The following is an 18,090-nucleotide window of genomic DNA, read 5'->3' on the forward strand; positions in this document are numbered from 1 at the left end:
CTAAGATTAGCCATTTTTGTAAACTACAATGGTCATTATAAACGTTTTTCAAACACAAGTTGAACCTGAAAGATTGTTATTCAGTTACTTAGTGAGCTTGCATAACAATCTTTTATTCTGCGAAAGTTTTGAGAGAAAGTATATATTTCCAGAAGAGAACAAATTTACATTTCTTTAATATTGCTGGAATTTGAGAGGTTGATGTTGGACATTTAATTCAGTTATTTTACTTAAAGAACTTTCAGTACATAATATCTCATGATTCCAGTACTTTGTCATTCATCTTATCATCCTTAATGAATTATGCACTACAATGGTCATATATTGGTTAATTCACAGATACATTTGAACTGTCTTATAAATTTTCAAAGCTGTTGCTGAATAAAGGATACCAAAAAGAGAATGAGAAATTTTCTGGAGAGAATTTAATACAATGATACCATGAAATGAAATAAATATTGCTTCCACCCACTAAAACATTTGCTCATGAGACTGTGCTGTTCAGAAGGTGTCATTCACAATTTCATTCATTGATACCTTCAGTATATCTGTGTCCTAGTGAGATGCAAAACAGAAAACAGTTTAATAAATTTAAATAGTTATCACATAAAAACCATGAGTGCTGCTGTTTAAAATATCAAAGGAGAGTATAACTCCCATAGCATTGTGGCACTAAATAATGAGGATCATCCATCCATTATCCAAATATGATAGTAGAAAACTGAAATCCATACACAATATACTTCAGAGTCACAACAAGAGTGAGATACCATCAGCATAATCCTTGGTAAACACTATTTCAATTTTGTTTTATAGTTGCACGTGATATGTAAGTGTGAGCTTACAATACTCAATAAAATTTTATTTTGCTTGAGTTGAAATATTTGGAAAGCTTTAAATTTCCACACATGGTAATATCAGAGGCATTGTATGAGAATACTATCTACTCTGAAACCAGACTATGTCTGTACAAAAGGCCACATCATATGTCTCTTAAAAATATATCTATTTCATCCAATATTTAACAAACAACCGATCAGCATTTTTAAATTTTCCACACAATAGCCACAATCAAAATGTAATTGCCTCTGCATCTTTTAAGCAACCACTGGCTGTAAAACAGTTCACTAAATAATTTTTTTGCATGATTCATTTTGATACATTTAGGAACAACAATTTATCTGTAATTTTTATGCTGCTACTATTGTCTCTTTGAATTATATTTACTGCAAATGCAAATTCATATCTCATACAGGTACCCTTTAACTATTACCAACAGGCCTAGGCTACTGAATGGTATGTCATTCACTAACTGCATGTAGCTGAAAAATAATGAATTTTGGATTACTGTGCATTTCATATTTTAAATAGACACTGAAGCAACATAAGTATATTACTATGTTGACTAATTTTATTCATGATATATGCCTGGCTAGTGTTTAATGCTTCTTACAAATATTTTTTGTAAGAAATCAGCAACAGAACTGCATAGATTCCATGGGTCATTTAAGTATAATGTTGATGGAGTACATAAAAATGTGTACTCTTTCAGCTGAAGTTTTTCTTGATGAGAAAATACTTTGTTCCTTCTGCAAACTTGAAAGAGTACTTTTAGTCATTGAGCAGTAAATTATCTTTTCTTTTGGGATCATAATTCAGCACACAGTGCTACACATGTGATGAGCTTGCTTTATGTTAAAAATAATTGACTCCTTATTTCAATCCATATTCTCCCACAAGACATGAAACTATAAAGAATGCTTTTTCTTTATACACAGATTGTTTGCATGAGAATACATTTATACTTAAAAGCAAGAAGTTCTTACTGGTACAATTATTTTAATACTTCAGCACTGTACATCAGTTCTTTGCCGTTGCATGGGATTATAATGATACACTGTTAAATGAATAACCTTAATGAGGACTACTGGTGGCAGAGGATCCCATTCAGACCAATTACACATAAACAGCCATGTAACTGACTTATTATGCAACTACTCACCATCAGGCTTCACAAGAAGAGTGTGGAAGTAAAACTTTAACACAAAATTTTTGTGTGCCGGAGTCATATGAAAACCACAGTATGGCAGTTAATCAGCATTCCCTGAGGTAAGATGATTTACAAAAACTGGAATTAGCTACCATAAGATACAGCTCCTGGTTTTCAGTCACTGTTGTTTTATGCTGAAAATATAACATTCACAAATATCTACCTCATGAGCACAGCATGATAATGAAAACTTGAGATATCTCCAAAATTAATCGTAGAATTGTGAGTGTCGCATGAATTATGACTGCTGTACCAGTAATTATGTGTTTTTGTGAAACTGATGGTTTCATTATAACAGTATGAAAATTAGATTCTGATAGCTGCAGAAATATTTGTTTGTGACACTGTTAATTCCAGAAAACTCTGCAACTGATGCCTCAACAAGAAAGAGAAGATTTATCTACATCTTCTGCAAGCAAAGTTCATCTCTATTATTCCTTAATCTTTGTGCTTCTCACCCTACTTATTTCTAAGCATACCTAATACAGTTACAAAAACAGTAACAATAAACGTTTAAAAAACAAACTGTTGAACACAAAAAAGAGAAAATCCAGGAATAAACATGATTCAGGCATTCAGGCATTTTACAAGATGATTAATACAAAACACATCATGGTCTTCATTGAGAAACCATTAGCCTCAACATACATGGAAAAAGTTCATAGTATCAGTTTCTGTTCATCATATGTTTGGCTATTTCTAATTCTGTAACAGGACATATAACCATACAACACTATATTGATATTAATATATTTCTCTTTGCAGTGATTTCTTATTACATTTATAAATTACCTTCCCTGCTGTCATAGTTGATTTTGGACAAGTAATAAGTCTCCATTGAGTAAATGCAAATAATTGGACTAATGATAGTGTGTGTGTTTTTTTTCTTTTCCAACAGGTGAATAAATCCAAAACTGCAAATGTAAATTCAAAGCTAACAGTCTCTCTACTTTATGACTGCTGAAGTGTGACAATCTTACAGTAACATAATTGTGTATGCCTTTCAATACCAGCAACAGCATGAGCCTAGTGATGTCTGTTTCATATCATGCAACACAGTTATTGTCTTATAAGACCTACAATAACTGGTCTCTAAGGCATACAGGTAAGTTAGACCATGCATACACATCACTTTATTGTTGAATCTGTATTAGCTCATGCAGGATCTCTCCTGATCATAACATTCAGCTAGTTTCACCAAAGGCTGCATTCATTTTTCAGTGAGCAATAGAGAATTTGTCATGAAATAGCGGAAATAAAGGAAATGGAAAAGTTTTATACATGGTGGTGTAGGATGAAAAAAAAAAAAAAAAAAAAAAAAAAAAAAAAAAAAAAAAAAAAAAAAAACAGTACATGGATCTGGTCACTATTGTCAAAATGTTGCAACACCTATATATTTAAACTTTCAGCAACATTTATATGAAAGTCAACATGTGTTTATCTATAGCTCTGAGGTAGAATATTATTAATCAGAACAGTGTCCAATATTTGAACATTTCCGTCAGTCAGTTAGTAAAAAAAAGAAATAAAGAAATAAAAACCTCATTGAATGTGGCTTGCAATTGAGAAATAGAATTAGGGGCAAATGCAAAGGAAATTATCCTTCAGATTTTATTTTCTCCAGCAGTTTCTCATTACTGGAAATTAACTGCAATATGGTGCTTACCAATGAAACATTTACATTTGTCTGATTTATTGACACTGGTTTTGTCCTTGAGATATGAATATAACAACAAGATGTATATTGTGGTTCATCTGTTTCCAAGAAAAATATTTGTAAAACAAGCAACTCTACTTACTGGGTCACTTTACCTAAAATAGGACACTTTGGTAACATCTCCATGAACAATACACTTATCATATAATCAGGGAATCACATTTACTTTCATCTTCTTCATCTTCATCTGCAAACTGAATATTGTCTAGTATATCTGCATGTGCAGAAGAAAGCTTTTTCAGTGTGCTTTCCTTACTGTTGACACTACATATTTGATGCACTTTGACTGGTGACTCAGATTTCTTAGAAAATTCCTTCAACATTACATCCTCTTTGGATCTGACATTCATGACATGACCAAGACTTCCAACTTTGCTATACTCCTGATGATGCAAGGGGCCTATTAACTTTGACATACTGTCTGAAAGTCTAATAGTATTAGCGGCATTATTTGTGTCTGTTTTTTGATCTTTAGTACTGATGTTGCCTGTAGATGCAGTCTTGTTGTCCATGAGTTTGTCTACATCTGTTGAACAAAATGTTGTCACTTCATCCTTAACCTGCTGATCCTTGCACACTGATGGAGGTACTTGTGTGTAGTACTCTCCTTTGAGTGGGAACACATGCAGCTCATGCTGTGATTGAAGCTCTGGCTGATTGCTGTATGAAAGTAAATTGTCACCTTCTTCCTCCTGAAAAAGGAAAATTATTTTAAAGTTAAATAATGCAGTTGTCTTTTATCATGTTAGGGAATGTATGTTTTTACTGTGAGGTGGTAGAAAAAATCAGACGTCTTCAGTTAATGGCAATATTAAAGTACTGGTATATGTACTTAAATGTATCAGTAAAAATATTTTTTTATTACATGAGTGTCTAATTAATTTTCATATTAGTTTCACAGCAACCAAAAACACAGTGATAAAGAAAAAGTGAAGAGAATAATTTAGGACCAGCTATATGTGCCATGTTTGTATAAAAGCAACTGATGAACAATAAAATTTCCAAAATGTAAGAGAATTCATATGCTACAATCTAAATGCTTTTTTCTCTCATTTAAATGCTTCTAATAAAATGCAGAACACAGTTGCTCTAATATGTACAGTAATTTCTAAAATAGAGATTTCATATCAGTACCATATTTCATAGTTAAGTTTGGCCATATCTTCTTCATATATAGCCTGTTTATTGATGTTTATCATATAGGACTGTGATATTATACTTAATTGTAGATCTAAATCTTCATGAAGCATTTAATTTAAGACGAAGTACTCTCTTCCAAACATATGAGACTAACTCTAGGTATTATCTCTTTTTCTGTATGGTGTATGTTGTATGCTTCAGACTAATGATAGATAGTCTTTTGTGCCATTAGTGTGAACTTAAAAGTTCCATTAGGAAATGTACAAATATTTTCTCTCATAAATTATAAACAAAAGAAAATAGGAATGTAATGAGATAGTTTTTATTTTGAAGGGGTACTGTTATCTAACTTGATTTATTAGTGACCATCTGAAGTCGCCAATTTACATAATGTTTGTCACTTAACTGTAGATCTCAGATCTGCTGAGGACAAAATGAATTCCATGAAAATATAAAAATAGCCTGATTCTTGTAGCAACTGATAGACTATACTTAGCAAGGTGATCCAATGGTTCAGTAATTCCAGTTGTATTTGAAGACTTCTCATACAGATCCCTGTAATATGTATATAATGTGTGTCAGTGTGCTCTTTGGCTGTATGAAAACTTTGTCTTAAAGGATGTTGAGTCGTTAGCTTCAAATCACAACATAAAAATGTAAAAAAGTCCCATTGTGACTAGTTGATGCCATAGTGTGCAATATCAGTGTTTGAGTCAGTTGAAATTCTGCCTAATGATTGACTGTCAAGAAATGGGCTTATAATAGATTCACATTTTCGCTGTTAAAGTGCATGCAGCTTTGACAGTGGAGTGAAGAAATGGAAGATTGTAGAGCACAAAAATGAGCTGGTATTGTACCAAACAATGTACCCAGAGCACAGGATTACCACTGTTTTATATGGATTCGTACAATAGACCGCACAAATTCTTCCATAACATTGACTCAATACTGAACCATTGCAAAGGTATGTCCCTGTGAATGGCTTGGCACAATTTAACATAAACTAAACTAGTGTCAACTTCCATTGACCTGAAACCACAAATGCCACAGACTGCAATGGACCCATGAATACTGTCATTGGCATGCTGAGTAGAAAAAGCAATCCCAGTGGAATCCATTAAATGATGGTGGTTTCATAAGTACTAGACACTAGACACTACTATATTGACTGCTGTCTGGCAGTTTGGTTGTTTAGCTGCACAACAGACAAATGGAACTGCAATATGTCTGAGGTACAATTTGGTAACAAATGCCATCTTGTATCCTCCATATTGGCATTGACAGTTACTGCCACATTAAGGATAATTTAGAAGCCTGAGATAGTGACCTTTCTAGTTATATTTTGTTATATTTCAGTAAGAAAATGCACAACCACCATATTTGCTGAGGTATTTGCTAGACATTTTTGATGAGTGCTTCGATAAAGCTATAGGCTACGTGCCTCCCTGGTCATTCTAAATGGCGAGCACTTCAAGGACCTCAACATTTGTTTGCTGAGTATGGTCTTGACCAACCTGGGTTTCCTGTGCTGAGGACTTGTGAGCACTGCCAGTCTTTGTAACCTTAAGCTCTGGGCATGCTTCAGCGACCACGGGACAGAGTGGTAGTGGAGCATTGTGTGTCACAGGGAACGAGGATCTTGGCTTAGCAGCTTGGATCACGAGTATTGCAGAAACCTCTATATATTAGAAAAATCAAGGTGTGCTGCACGCCGATGGGATTCACGACAGAACAGTCATTAGCATGTGACCTGTGAGAAACCTTCCACACCTAATTAGTATATGGTGAGTTCTAAAGACCACATCTGCGTACAGGTGTCACTGTAGCTGTAGAGCTGCGAAGTGAGTCGAAACATTAAGCATTTCTACATCTGAAATACTAGTGTCAACAGAACCAAAAACTTTATTTCCGTTAAAACGGCGTTATCTCCATCCCCAAAATCCAAGATGGGGACAAAAACGAACAGGCCAAAACGATCAGGTCCGAAGCTGGATCAGATGATGACCGTACTATAGTGTGGATGTCGACGTTTGAATGGAAAGTCCCTCATGTAGCCTCCTCCCGTCCCCACCATGCTATCTTCCCACTATGGCGGAATGACAGTGGGAAAGAAAGATGAAAACCTCTTCGTTGAGATGGCTTCCATACTTCAGTGGAACTTAAATAGGTGAACTATGTCTATCAGCTCGGGGAAGACCAATGTTTGCCGCGAGCGGTCTGAGGCGCTGCTGCAGTCATGGACTGTGCGGCTGGTCCTGGCGGAGGTTCGAGTCCTCCCTCGGGCGTGTGTGTGTGTGTTTGTCCTTAGGATAATTTCGGTTAAGTAGTGTGTAAGCTTAGGGACTGATGACCTTAGCAGTTAAGTCCCATAAGATTTTACACACACAAGACCAATGTTTATTTGCCTTCAAGAGACACAAATTAATTTCTCAGACGTGCCTGAACTAGGTGGCTACATTCTCCACAAGAAGGACGACCTTGGTGCAGATAGAGGTAAAGGAGGAGTGGCTATTTTCGTAAACAATGCTCACCACTCCTTGCTTCTCTCCCTCACGACCATCCTACATCCAGTCCCTATATCAGTGTATGTGTGTCATAAGTTGGCAATATGTTCACTCTGCACAGTCCACTCACATTAATGTTACCACCGTCTGCGTTCAATGTCAATGTGCAATAATCGCTCAGAGACGACAGGTGGCAGCACTAGCTGTGGGGGGTATATAAAACATGTTGGGGAGATACGGAAAAGAATGCAGTTAGTGTTGTCCAAAAAGAATGTTATCATTCGCTTTTGGGTCAATTGTGGAAGCATTTCCAAAACGGCTAAGTCTGTAAACTATTTGCGTGCCTCAATGGTTAAAGTATACCCTGCATGGCACAATGTCGCCATCCAAAACCGTCGCCGAGGCAATTGTGGTGCACCATGGGCCATAAATGACATCGTAAACTGCTGTGGAGATGTGTACAGGCGAAACTGTGAACAACTGAACTCCCAGATGAACCAAGGTGCTAACAACAGTGTCTCCTCAACGACTATTCAATGGAAGTTGCTGCATATGGGCACCCGCCGTAGATACCTGTTCCATGCATGGCCTTTTCAGATGACAAATATCCACTGGCGCACACATTGTGGAACATCTGAAAGCAAACACCGTGCAACAGTAATCGGAAGGCTCTAGGCCAGAGGAGGGAATGTTTTCGTGGCATTCCCTGGGTGACCACGTCATTCTGGAAGGCACAGTGGTTCAACACCAGTCTGTATCTATTTTTAGGAACCATGTCCACCACATACATGCACTATATTTTTCCTCAGCAGGATGGCATCTACCAGCAGGTTGCTGCATATAGGCACCTGCCGCAGATACCTGTTCCATGCATGGCCTTTTCAGATGACAAATATCCACTGGCGCACACATTGTGGAACATCTGAAAGCAAACACCAAACAATACAATATATCACAGGATTTGCAGTGTATGAGTGTGGTTCAAAAAGCACCAGGATGTTTGCTGTACCCCCCTGGACACCAAATTCCCCGAATTTAAACCCAATCGAGATTATGTGAGGCCGCCTCAATCGGGCTGTTTCACCAGGATCGTCAAATCAAGAAACCTAGCGCAGCTGACCACAGCACTTGAGTCGGAATGGCTTCGCATCCCTGTTAGTACCTTCCAGCACCTCATTGACTCTTTTCTTGCATGTCTCACAGCGGTCAACACTGCAAAAGTTGGTTATTTGGGCTTTTGACAGGTGGTCAAATTAATGTGACTGGATGGTGTATTTGCCCCCTCATGATGTACTAGACGAATACGCTCTCAGTGAACGCCTCACTTAGCTACCCAACCACTGATCCGCTGTGGTGATTATAACGCGCACAGCGTGCTTTGGAGCTCTGCAACCACCTGCTTCGGGGGCAAAACAATTAAGAGTCTTCTCATGTCCTCAAGGCAACGGCCTTGCCGCAGTGGATACACCGGTTCCCGTCAGTTCACCGAAGTTAAGCGCTGTCGGGCGTGGCCGGCACTTGGATGGGTGACCATCCGGCCCGCCATGTGCTGTTGCCATTTTTCGGGGTGCACTCAGCCTCGTGATGCCAATTGAGGAGCTATTCGACGGAATAGTAGCGGCTCCGGTCAAAGAAAACCATCATAACGACCGGGAGAGCGGTGGGCTGACCACACGCCCCCCCCTATCCGTATCCTCATCTGAGGATGACACGGCGGTCGGATGGTCCCGGTGGGCCACTTGTGGCCTGAAGACGGAGTGATTCATGTCCTCAGGTGTGTGCTTGTTGAACATGGGGCAGAGTATGTGATTTAGCACTACAACAGGGTGGTTCACTGCTGTGGATCACTCAGTATGCTCTCTAGTCCCTGCACTCACCACTCTGTGGGAAGTGTTCGATCACTTCCGATCCGGATTCACCTGCCAGACAGAGTGGTGATTCAAAGGAGTCCGACAAGCGCAGAATGGAGACTGGACACCTTACAGCCGACTTGTTGTGATTGAACATCGTTACAGTGTCCAGGAATGGGTGAATAATACTACCAAGATGACCTGCCACACAGCTGAAGCATCCATTCCACAGTCTTTGGCTATCTGAAAAGGCAGCCTGTCACTTGGTGGAGCGACGAATGCTGCCCTGCAATCAAAAATAGTCGGGCGGCACTGTGTAGTTTAGAGTGCCGGCCAACTGCAGAGAACCTCTAAACCTTGAAGCTTAAAGGGATGGCTCCACCAGGGATATAATCTTTTTGTCAAAATTAAAATTTATTCACATAAACATGGTGATACATAGGCGTGGAACCAACTTATCGCAGATATATTAAACGAGTGCCACCTAGACAGACCATCCGCAACACACAGTGCGGTGGTTAAACTCTCACGAAATTACTTGAAACTGGCTCTGTCGCAGACAAACTGAAGGATGGACTACTGAAAACTGCTACATGTGTAGAAACATCAACTGCTTTTCTGGCAGGATTCAGTACCAGCCCAGAGTGAAGTACTGGCACCATCTCGCAGGGAACTGGGATCTGCCGTACACCAATAAAGATAATTTTGACCTCACATGATACCCTAACATAATGCCAAATTTCCGGGATTTAGGTCCATCAAATTTCCATTTCTGGGGACATGTGAAGGTAGCTGTGAATGTTTTGAAGAGCAGAAACGTTCCACGCCTGAGGGAGCGGATTATTGATGCTTATGCTCGCATTGTAGTACATATGTTGGTTAAAGTGGAACAATTCGGTCACATCCTTCGATCACAGCCTTTTTGTGTTTTATTTGCCTTGTTCTGCACGAAATATGACAAACTGGAGAAAGAATAAAGCTGTGCTCAAGTGAAAGGTACCGTTGTTTTTCTCATGCAATTGTCCATCTGTTTGATGTGTCACTTGACATCCTTTCCATTTGAAAATTATGAGTTGCAGCCAAAATGGCAGCTTCCAAATTGGCTACCATGCCGGTAACAGTCTCACAGGTTTTTCTTCTCTCCCATCTCATACTGCTGGACGTTCAGTGTGTGTTCATCCACCTGTTTGTGTCTCAGAACGATTGTTTTACATCTACTACAGGCCTGTTCCTACTTTTAAACCATTGCCAAGATTTACATCAGAATCATTTATGCTCTGACCTCGTTTTGATTCATATTTACATGTACTTTACCCGACACTGTAGTTAAGTGTAGTCTGCCTGAGAATCATCAGTTAGGAAGCACAGGTGACATGAATATAATCTCTATAATCTCAACAGGTGGAGCTGTAAAATGTCGTAAATAAAACATTGAGAATTAGGTGGAATGACAAAGTAGAGAATGAGGAAACTCTCCGCAGAAATTACAGAAGAAAGGAACATATGGAAGACACTATAACAAGAAGGGACAGAATGATAGGGCATGTGTTTCGTCATCAACGAATAGCTTCAGTGCTACTAATGGAAGCTGTAGAGGGTAAAAACTGTAAGGGAAGACAAAGATTTGAATACATTCAACTTCGACAAATAACTGAGGAAGTAGGGTACAAGTGCTACTCTGAGACGACGAGATTAGCGCAGGATAGAAATTTATGGTGGACGGCAACCAAATTAATCAGAAGACTTATGACAAAAAATAAAGAAAATTAATCGTATTTTAAGACACGTGTCCACGTTATTCCCGCATTCACGTGTGGTCTGTTTCTTGGGAGCTTAATAATGACGGGAACTATGAAAGACACCTGAAGAAGTTTGTAATCTGCTGGCAGAGCCATTTGCTGGGATTTGTTGTAATTCGTGGACGTTTCGACAGGACATATGCTGGAGATCTCAACACTTGCTGAGTTCGCCGTTACCTTATATCACCTTCCATTTTAAGAACAGCTTTCTATTTTAAGTTGAAAATGCCGGGAAAATATAAGAATAACGATACTTGTGGACAGCGGAATCTAGAAGATAAGGCAACAGAAACAAAATATATTCAAGAAAATAAGATTTTTCTTGCTGCAGCTGCGAAATCAGTTACTATACCAACAAACACACTGCGATGTACACTGATCCAAGGGACGTCAGAAAACAGACCAACTGATACAGAGGTAACCCCAGACAAATATTCGGGGTACTAGTCAGTAGGCCATCTGTATATGGTGACTACAAAACACTTCAAACTAAACGAATCCTTAGGTTTTAAATGATTGGAAAGATCAGTGTCACTCAGGGAGGAACTGATATACATACATATGCAAATATGTATTATAACCAAACAAATGGACAGAATGTCATAATTACAATTTCGTTAACGAACAACTAAAATGCAATTTTTTGCTTAAAAATGTCAGAAATTACAAAAAAAAATCTTTTTTCTCTTAAAGTAACGGATACCCCTAAATGACTATATGCGGCTCATTCTTCTCTCACGCTACGCAGACAAGTATGACAGCGTAACGCATTCTTCCAATCAGTATAGGTAGTCTAAAAAGAAAAAGAAGAAATATTTATCGTATTCGGTCCTCGATTGACTTTGTCCTACTATTCATTACGTTGCTGATCACGTATTTGTTTCTCGCTCGTTACATTAAGATTCGGTAGTTTCTAACAAGAGATTAACACTGAACATCGTAATCGGATTCGAACTCGGATCTCTAAATTTGTTGGACATTGTGTGACCGATAAACTGAAAGTTTCGCTGTTCTGTAATAACATTCTGTTCCACATGTTACAATATTCCCTTCCAGCAATACCGTGTCGCACATATTTTGTAAGCACTGCTTGCCTGCAGTAAGCTACACTTCACAACTTGTTTTGTTTGTATGGTTGTACACACCCAACATCCTGGAGCGAAAGGTGGTATCCACAGTAGGTAGGCGGGGTCCATGCCCAGGAGGGAGCCTGGAATGCCTCCAGCGTTTGTGACGTTGTAGTCGTAGTAGTCCAGCTCCAGGTCGTGGTCTGGCCCGGACAGACTGAACTCTGATCCAGCGAGCTGACATTCACGGTTAGTCAGGTCTTTCCGTGCCTTGGGAGAGCTCACGATCTGAAACAGAATTTTCGGTACGAATTAGAAGCATTTTTGTCCTTTGTAAACTATTCCTACGATTAAAGAACGAGAAGGGAAACTGCAGTAAGTCTTGCGTTTACAGAACTCAAAACAATTAGGTAAATCTTTATTCATCGTCTGAAAAGAACATCTTAAAGCGAGCACAATGAGAAAAGAATCAATGTTATGATACCCTGTGTTATCAAACTGTGAAGCACTACTTACATCCTTCGCTCTCATGTAAATAATGAATACATTAGTTATAGGTACTGTCAACATAAAGTAATAACGTATAGTTTGAAATACTTGTTGCGCACGGACAATATACACTACTGGCAAAACTACTGCTTGAACACGGCAGCGAACAGTAGACGTTGGACGCATGTGTGTATTATCGTACAAATTGCTACATTTAATAAGAATTATGTCTACTGACCACTAGAGTAATAAGAAGCATGCGAGGTCACATTAAAGTCACAATAATTTTTTACACACACACACACACACATACACACAAACACACATACGCACATGTAAATACCAAACACAAACGAGCACAAATTGAGACCAAATTTGTGAAATCACTTTTTATACATCTATTCAAACACTTCTTTTTGGGTTTAGTGGTTAAACAAGATAAGTTAGCGTAAAAAAGTAATTCTCAGCTTCACCCAGCTGTTATGCCTTGGCTACCACAGTTTGCTGAGGATGTCCTAATAACATTGAGGTGCATCTGGAATGAGGGATGTCATGAAGATGCGTCACTTGATGGCTCAATTTTTTTCTTTATTTTTTGGGAGGGGTGAGGGGGTTTTCCTGGAGAAGGCTGAATTCTGGTTTTGACTTCTGAGACAGCGCACGGTTTTAGCATCCCACGTACATCATTACAACAACACTCCACTAAGCGTAATGCGTAACAGATACTGGAACAGATAGTGAGGGATTTTAACACCATTCTTTACCAATGTATTTCAAAGCTTAGTTTGAGACTGTACCCCAAAGTTGTGTAGTTAAACATGTACCGTCTCAGCTTCTTTATTTAGACCCTCCATGGCATTGTCTTGAAATATTTCCAGGCCCATCGGAATGGTTGGTTATAATAAGCGCCGTGGTCGTAGCCTTCCCCTATACATGATTATCATTAGGAATTTCAAATTAAACTCTCAGAGAACCTCACTCCTTTTTGTATTCTTATTATTGTTCTTAAATTTATTTGACTGACTTTCACTTAACTTGGTGTTCATTTCGTGGTTATGGCCTCAGTTATATTATACATTCTTTTACAAGTGTTTCAATAGATATTGATTAATTAATTTTTCAGCTTGTACCTAGACAGTTTAAGGCTGAAGAGAAAACGGGTGGGCAAAAATATGGAAAAACCAAAAATATAACACATTAACATGCCTAATAACGTGTAGAAACACCGTTAGCATTCAAAACAGCATCCAGTCGTCTCGGAATGGATGAATATATATCCTGTATGGTTTTAAAAGGAATATCATACCATTATATCAGCAAAATAGTGGCAAGTTCAGATAATGATGAAGGAGGTGGATAGCGTTCAAGCACCCTTCCCTCCTACGTAGACCACAAAGGCTCAGTACTGTAGAGATCTGGTGTCTATGGTGGACAGGGAAGATGGCAATTCATCCTCGTGCTCAAAAAAGCAGTTTTCGACGATGTGAGCTGTGTGGACAGAGGTCTTGTCGTCTTGGAACTCAGCATCGCCATTAGAAAACAAGTATTGCACCATCGGAGAGCCCTGATCAGCCAAAGTGGTCACTGAATCTCTGGCAGTAGTGGGATATTGCAGAGTAACCATACTCCCATGGGATACCACGATACCGCTGCCAGAATTATTACCGAAGCACTGCCGTGTTTCACATTTTGGACGTAAACTCGGCCAGACGTTGGAAACATTATGAAACGAGACTCATCCGACCAAATAACTTTCTTCCATTGCTGCATAGCCCAGGTTTTATAGCTTCGGCAACACGTTTTCCTGTAACATGCATTTCAGTCACCAATGAGTGGTTTTCCCTGCTTTTGGATCTCCCTTCGTGATGTTTTCATGCTGTCAGGGTTTGCAAGTGCGACACATTCTGTTCTGCAGTGACTTTTGCAGCTGTCGTTCTTTTATTTTTTGTCAAAATACTCCTCAATGACAGTATGTCACGATCACTCAACGCACATTTTCGTCAGCGTTATGATTTAGCGGACGAAGTTTTTCCGCTTTCCATGTACGCAGTATGAATCTTCCATACGGTGCCAGACCAAACACTTCGGCTTCTTTGTTTTCGGAAATACTCACCATACGAGCACGAACAATTTGCCAATGTTCTTCAGGGCGCACTCAGCCTCGTGATGCCAGCTGAGAAGCTACTCGACCAAATAGTAGCGGCTTCGGTCAAGAATACCATCTTACGACCGGGAGAGCGGTGTGCTGACCCCACGCCATTCCTATCCGCATCCTCCACCGAGGATGACACGGCGGTCGGATGGTCCCGGTAGGCCACTCGTGGCCTGAAGACGGAGTGCTTTGCCAATGTTCGGTCACATAGCTTAGACATAATGCACTCCCAGCTGTACAGAAAACTGTTCTGACCACGAATGAACCTTGCAAAGTGTTGAGGCCATTGCACAGGTTCCGTTTGAGATCAAGTACAACAGTGCAACCAGCAAGCTTGGTTAGCATCTGCATTTATGTTCAACCATGTATTTGTCTCGGTGTTTCCATATTTGTGACTTACCCTTGTACCATTGTTTCAGAGCCCACAATCACTCTGACGTCGTTGTTAGGTCTACTTAGATGACAGGTACCACGAGAATAAGTGCCACAAGCTACAGCATTGCAGTACATAACATATTAGAGAATATGACAGTATTAAAAATATCCACAGATGATGGTGCAAAGGTGCTGAAACATATTCAGGCATAAAGAAGACTAGCTGTCTGCCTGATAGTCGGACCTGAATTCTCATAATTTATCTACAAACACAGTTGCTGTTAGAATTTTAGTTTTAATAGATGTGCGATAATGACAGAAGCTAAAGAAATGATTGAAAATTTGTCCCACGATCAGGGCCTGAGCCCATTCTCCTGCTTACTAGGCGGATGTGCTACTCATTACACCACTGTAACAGTATAAATAACATACCTGCACGGACTAACCTAATCGGACTCCCTCGTTTATTCCTAACACAAACTTTAATTCACTCGTTCAGCCTATTTTCCACTTCTCAAATCGTCGGTATTACCTACGTTCTCCAGTAGTGGAATAGCACCCTTGCTTTTCCACGTAATGGAGGAATCCTGCCTTTACCTCAGACATAGGTGATCTATTGATATGGTGGAACTAAATTTTCCTTGAGACATATGAGTCTCAATTTTACTTACCATAGAGACAGAAGCTGAAGGAATGAATTAAAATTTGCGCCCGGCTGGGATTTGAACCAAGGTCTCCTGCTTACTTTTTTTTTTTTTTTTTTTTTTTTTTTTTTTTTTTTGCATCTGCTCGGGGCGGATGTCACAAGACATCCGTTTCAGTTCGTCGTTGATCCATTAACTCAGTTTTTTTATTACAGAGGCCAGCTAACCCTCTGACCGAACACGCTGAGTTACCGTGCCGGCGCTTACTAGGTAGATTTACTAGCCGTAGCGCCACTGTAGCAGTATGGTTAACAATGGACAACGGTAGTCCGTGCAGCTGTGCTACGTAGAGTGCAACTCTGCTGTAACGGCTAGCGCGTCTACCTCGTAATCAGGACACTCAGGTTTAAGTTCCGACCACGGCACAAATTTTAATTCATTTCTTCGGCCTCTATCATTATTGTAGATAAAGTTGAGACTCATATGTCTCAAGGAAAATTTAAGTCCATCAGATCAATAGATAGAGGACATTGGACTAGGGTATTCCGTGCAGCTGTGTTACCTCTACTGCTAGGGTGGTGCAGTGGTTAGCACATATGCCCACTAAACATGAGACCCGCATTGAAGTTCCAGCTGTGGCCCAAATTTTAACTTATTTATTGAGCTTCCATAATTATCGTAGATAAAGTTGAGGCTAATATGTCTCAAGGAAATTTTAATCCCATTTAATACATATATTGTACAACAACCCTCTTCCCGTATGCAATAATAAATTTTCGAAGCTATTGCTCGACACATACGTTAAACAGACCGAGGCCGACTCAGATCGCGTGTCACAGTTATAATATAGAGCTCGTGTGAAGTGTCAATACTACAAAAGCAGGGCAACGCTCCTAGCTCATTGCCACACAATGAGCAGAGCCGTAACAAGTGTAATGCTGGAAATGCATATCCTTCTATTTCCATCTATTGTACCATAGATTTTTCCTTATTTTGTTTCCCAAAGATATGACATTTCTGTGTCTTTATATATTGTAATTGTTTTACTATTTGTATATATTTATTTATGCATTTATGTCGATGTATAATTGGTTTGTTTTGTAAATATTATTTGTATTTATACGCTGGGTCTGGCCTAGGGAAAACTATGCTATCGAACGAATACATCGATAGGTCGTGTGGAGAACAAAAGTGTTTAGGATCTTTGGTAGTGTTAACTCTGCCGCGTGGAGCGCGAGCAGAGGGGGGGTCTGGCTGCGGTGGTGCAGTGGAGCAGGTGTGTTGTGTGAAGCTCCCGCGAGTTGCTGTGCTTTCGGCGTTTGGCAGCATGTAATTGCGCTCGACTTGCGATGATAATTTCTGACATGGTGTCGCGGACGGGAAGCATTAGCTGGTGCACATCAAGAGCCCGTTTCGTCTGGTGACCGTGTCGAGAAGAAGGCGCGCCAACATCCAGCTTCTGCAACAGCGACGGCCGACAATGAGTGACTGTCGCCACCTCCTCGATAGACGGCTTCAAACCTTCAATCAACCAACAAGGAAGACTGGAAGCACGTAAAGTTTTAGAACTGTATGGCAGACCTCAGCTTTTCAAACTTTAAAATTGTTGCATCACAAAATTACAGCAACTTAGCATGAACGTTTGTTGCTCATTGTCCCAATTGCATTACCAAGCAGGGTCCCTTCCTTTTCTGGAATGAAACCGAGTGACGTTGAAATTCAAACAACGGCATCATTCGATTTCACTGCTTTAATTTCAAAGTTCAGTTAAGGTATTCATAGCTGGCTACAATATTTAGATTACACAAGCACAAATTAAGAGTGCGAGGTTTGTTACCGTATTTTAGCTTGCCTGTGACTGCAGCTCAGCTTGGTATGTACTAAATTTTACTATTGTTAATTGTTCAGAATCATTTAATTCAAGTTCAAAGTTAATCTCTTATTTCTAAATTGCGTAGATTCAAGTAGCTTTTGAAATGATTGTTGAGGTAGTCCAAGACTAACCGTATTTTACTGAATTTCGATGTGCTTTAGAAAGAAAGCTCACTATTAACTTCAGTCACTAAATTAACTTTCGATTTTCCGGTTTTATTAATTCTTTTGCTAAATTAAGTCAGAGTGTAGCGAAATTTATTACTTCTGACAAACTTTCAGTTTTCACACTACACGTGTCAACCTTCAGTTGCCACACTTTTAGTGCTAATTATATGTGCAATAACCTTTCTTTTTCAGTTAATATAGTAATTGTCCATAGGACTGGCGACCATAATTTTCCCAAAATCTCAAATGTCTAATTAACGCCA

General features: G+C 39.4%; 1 protein-coding gene and 1 pseudogene across 1 annotated transcript in view; one reads left to right on the top strand and one right to left on the bottom strand.

Moving 5' to 3' along the window:
- Positions 1–3,514: 3,514 nt before the first annotated feature.
- Positions 3,515–18,090, bottom strand: part of LOC126470695 (uncharacterized) — a 110,188-nt gene continuing 95,612 nt past the window's right edge. The window contains exons 3-4 of the mRNA XM_050098696.1: positions 12,206–12,415; positions 3,515–4,459 (exon numbers count right to left, since the gene is read on the bottom strand). Of these exons, the coding sequence (XP_049954653.1) occupies positions 3,908–4,459; positions 12,206–12,415 (762 nt within the window). The 3' untranslated portion in view covers positions 3,515–3,907. The remainder of the gene's footprint in view (positions 4,460–12,205; positions 12,416–18,090) is intronic.
- Positions 8,852–8,969, top strand: LOC126472006 (5S ribosomal RNA; annotated as a pseudogene).

This window comes from Schistocerca serialis, chromosome 3 (genome assembly GCF_023864345.2).
Source record: "Schistocerca serialis cubense isolate TAMUIC-IGC-003099 chromosome 3, iqSchSeri2.2, whole genome shotgun sequence".
Taxonomy (NCBI): domain Eukaryota; kingdom Metazoa; phylum Arthropoda; class Insecta; order Orthoptera; family Acrididae; genus Schistocerca; species Schistocerca serialis.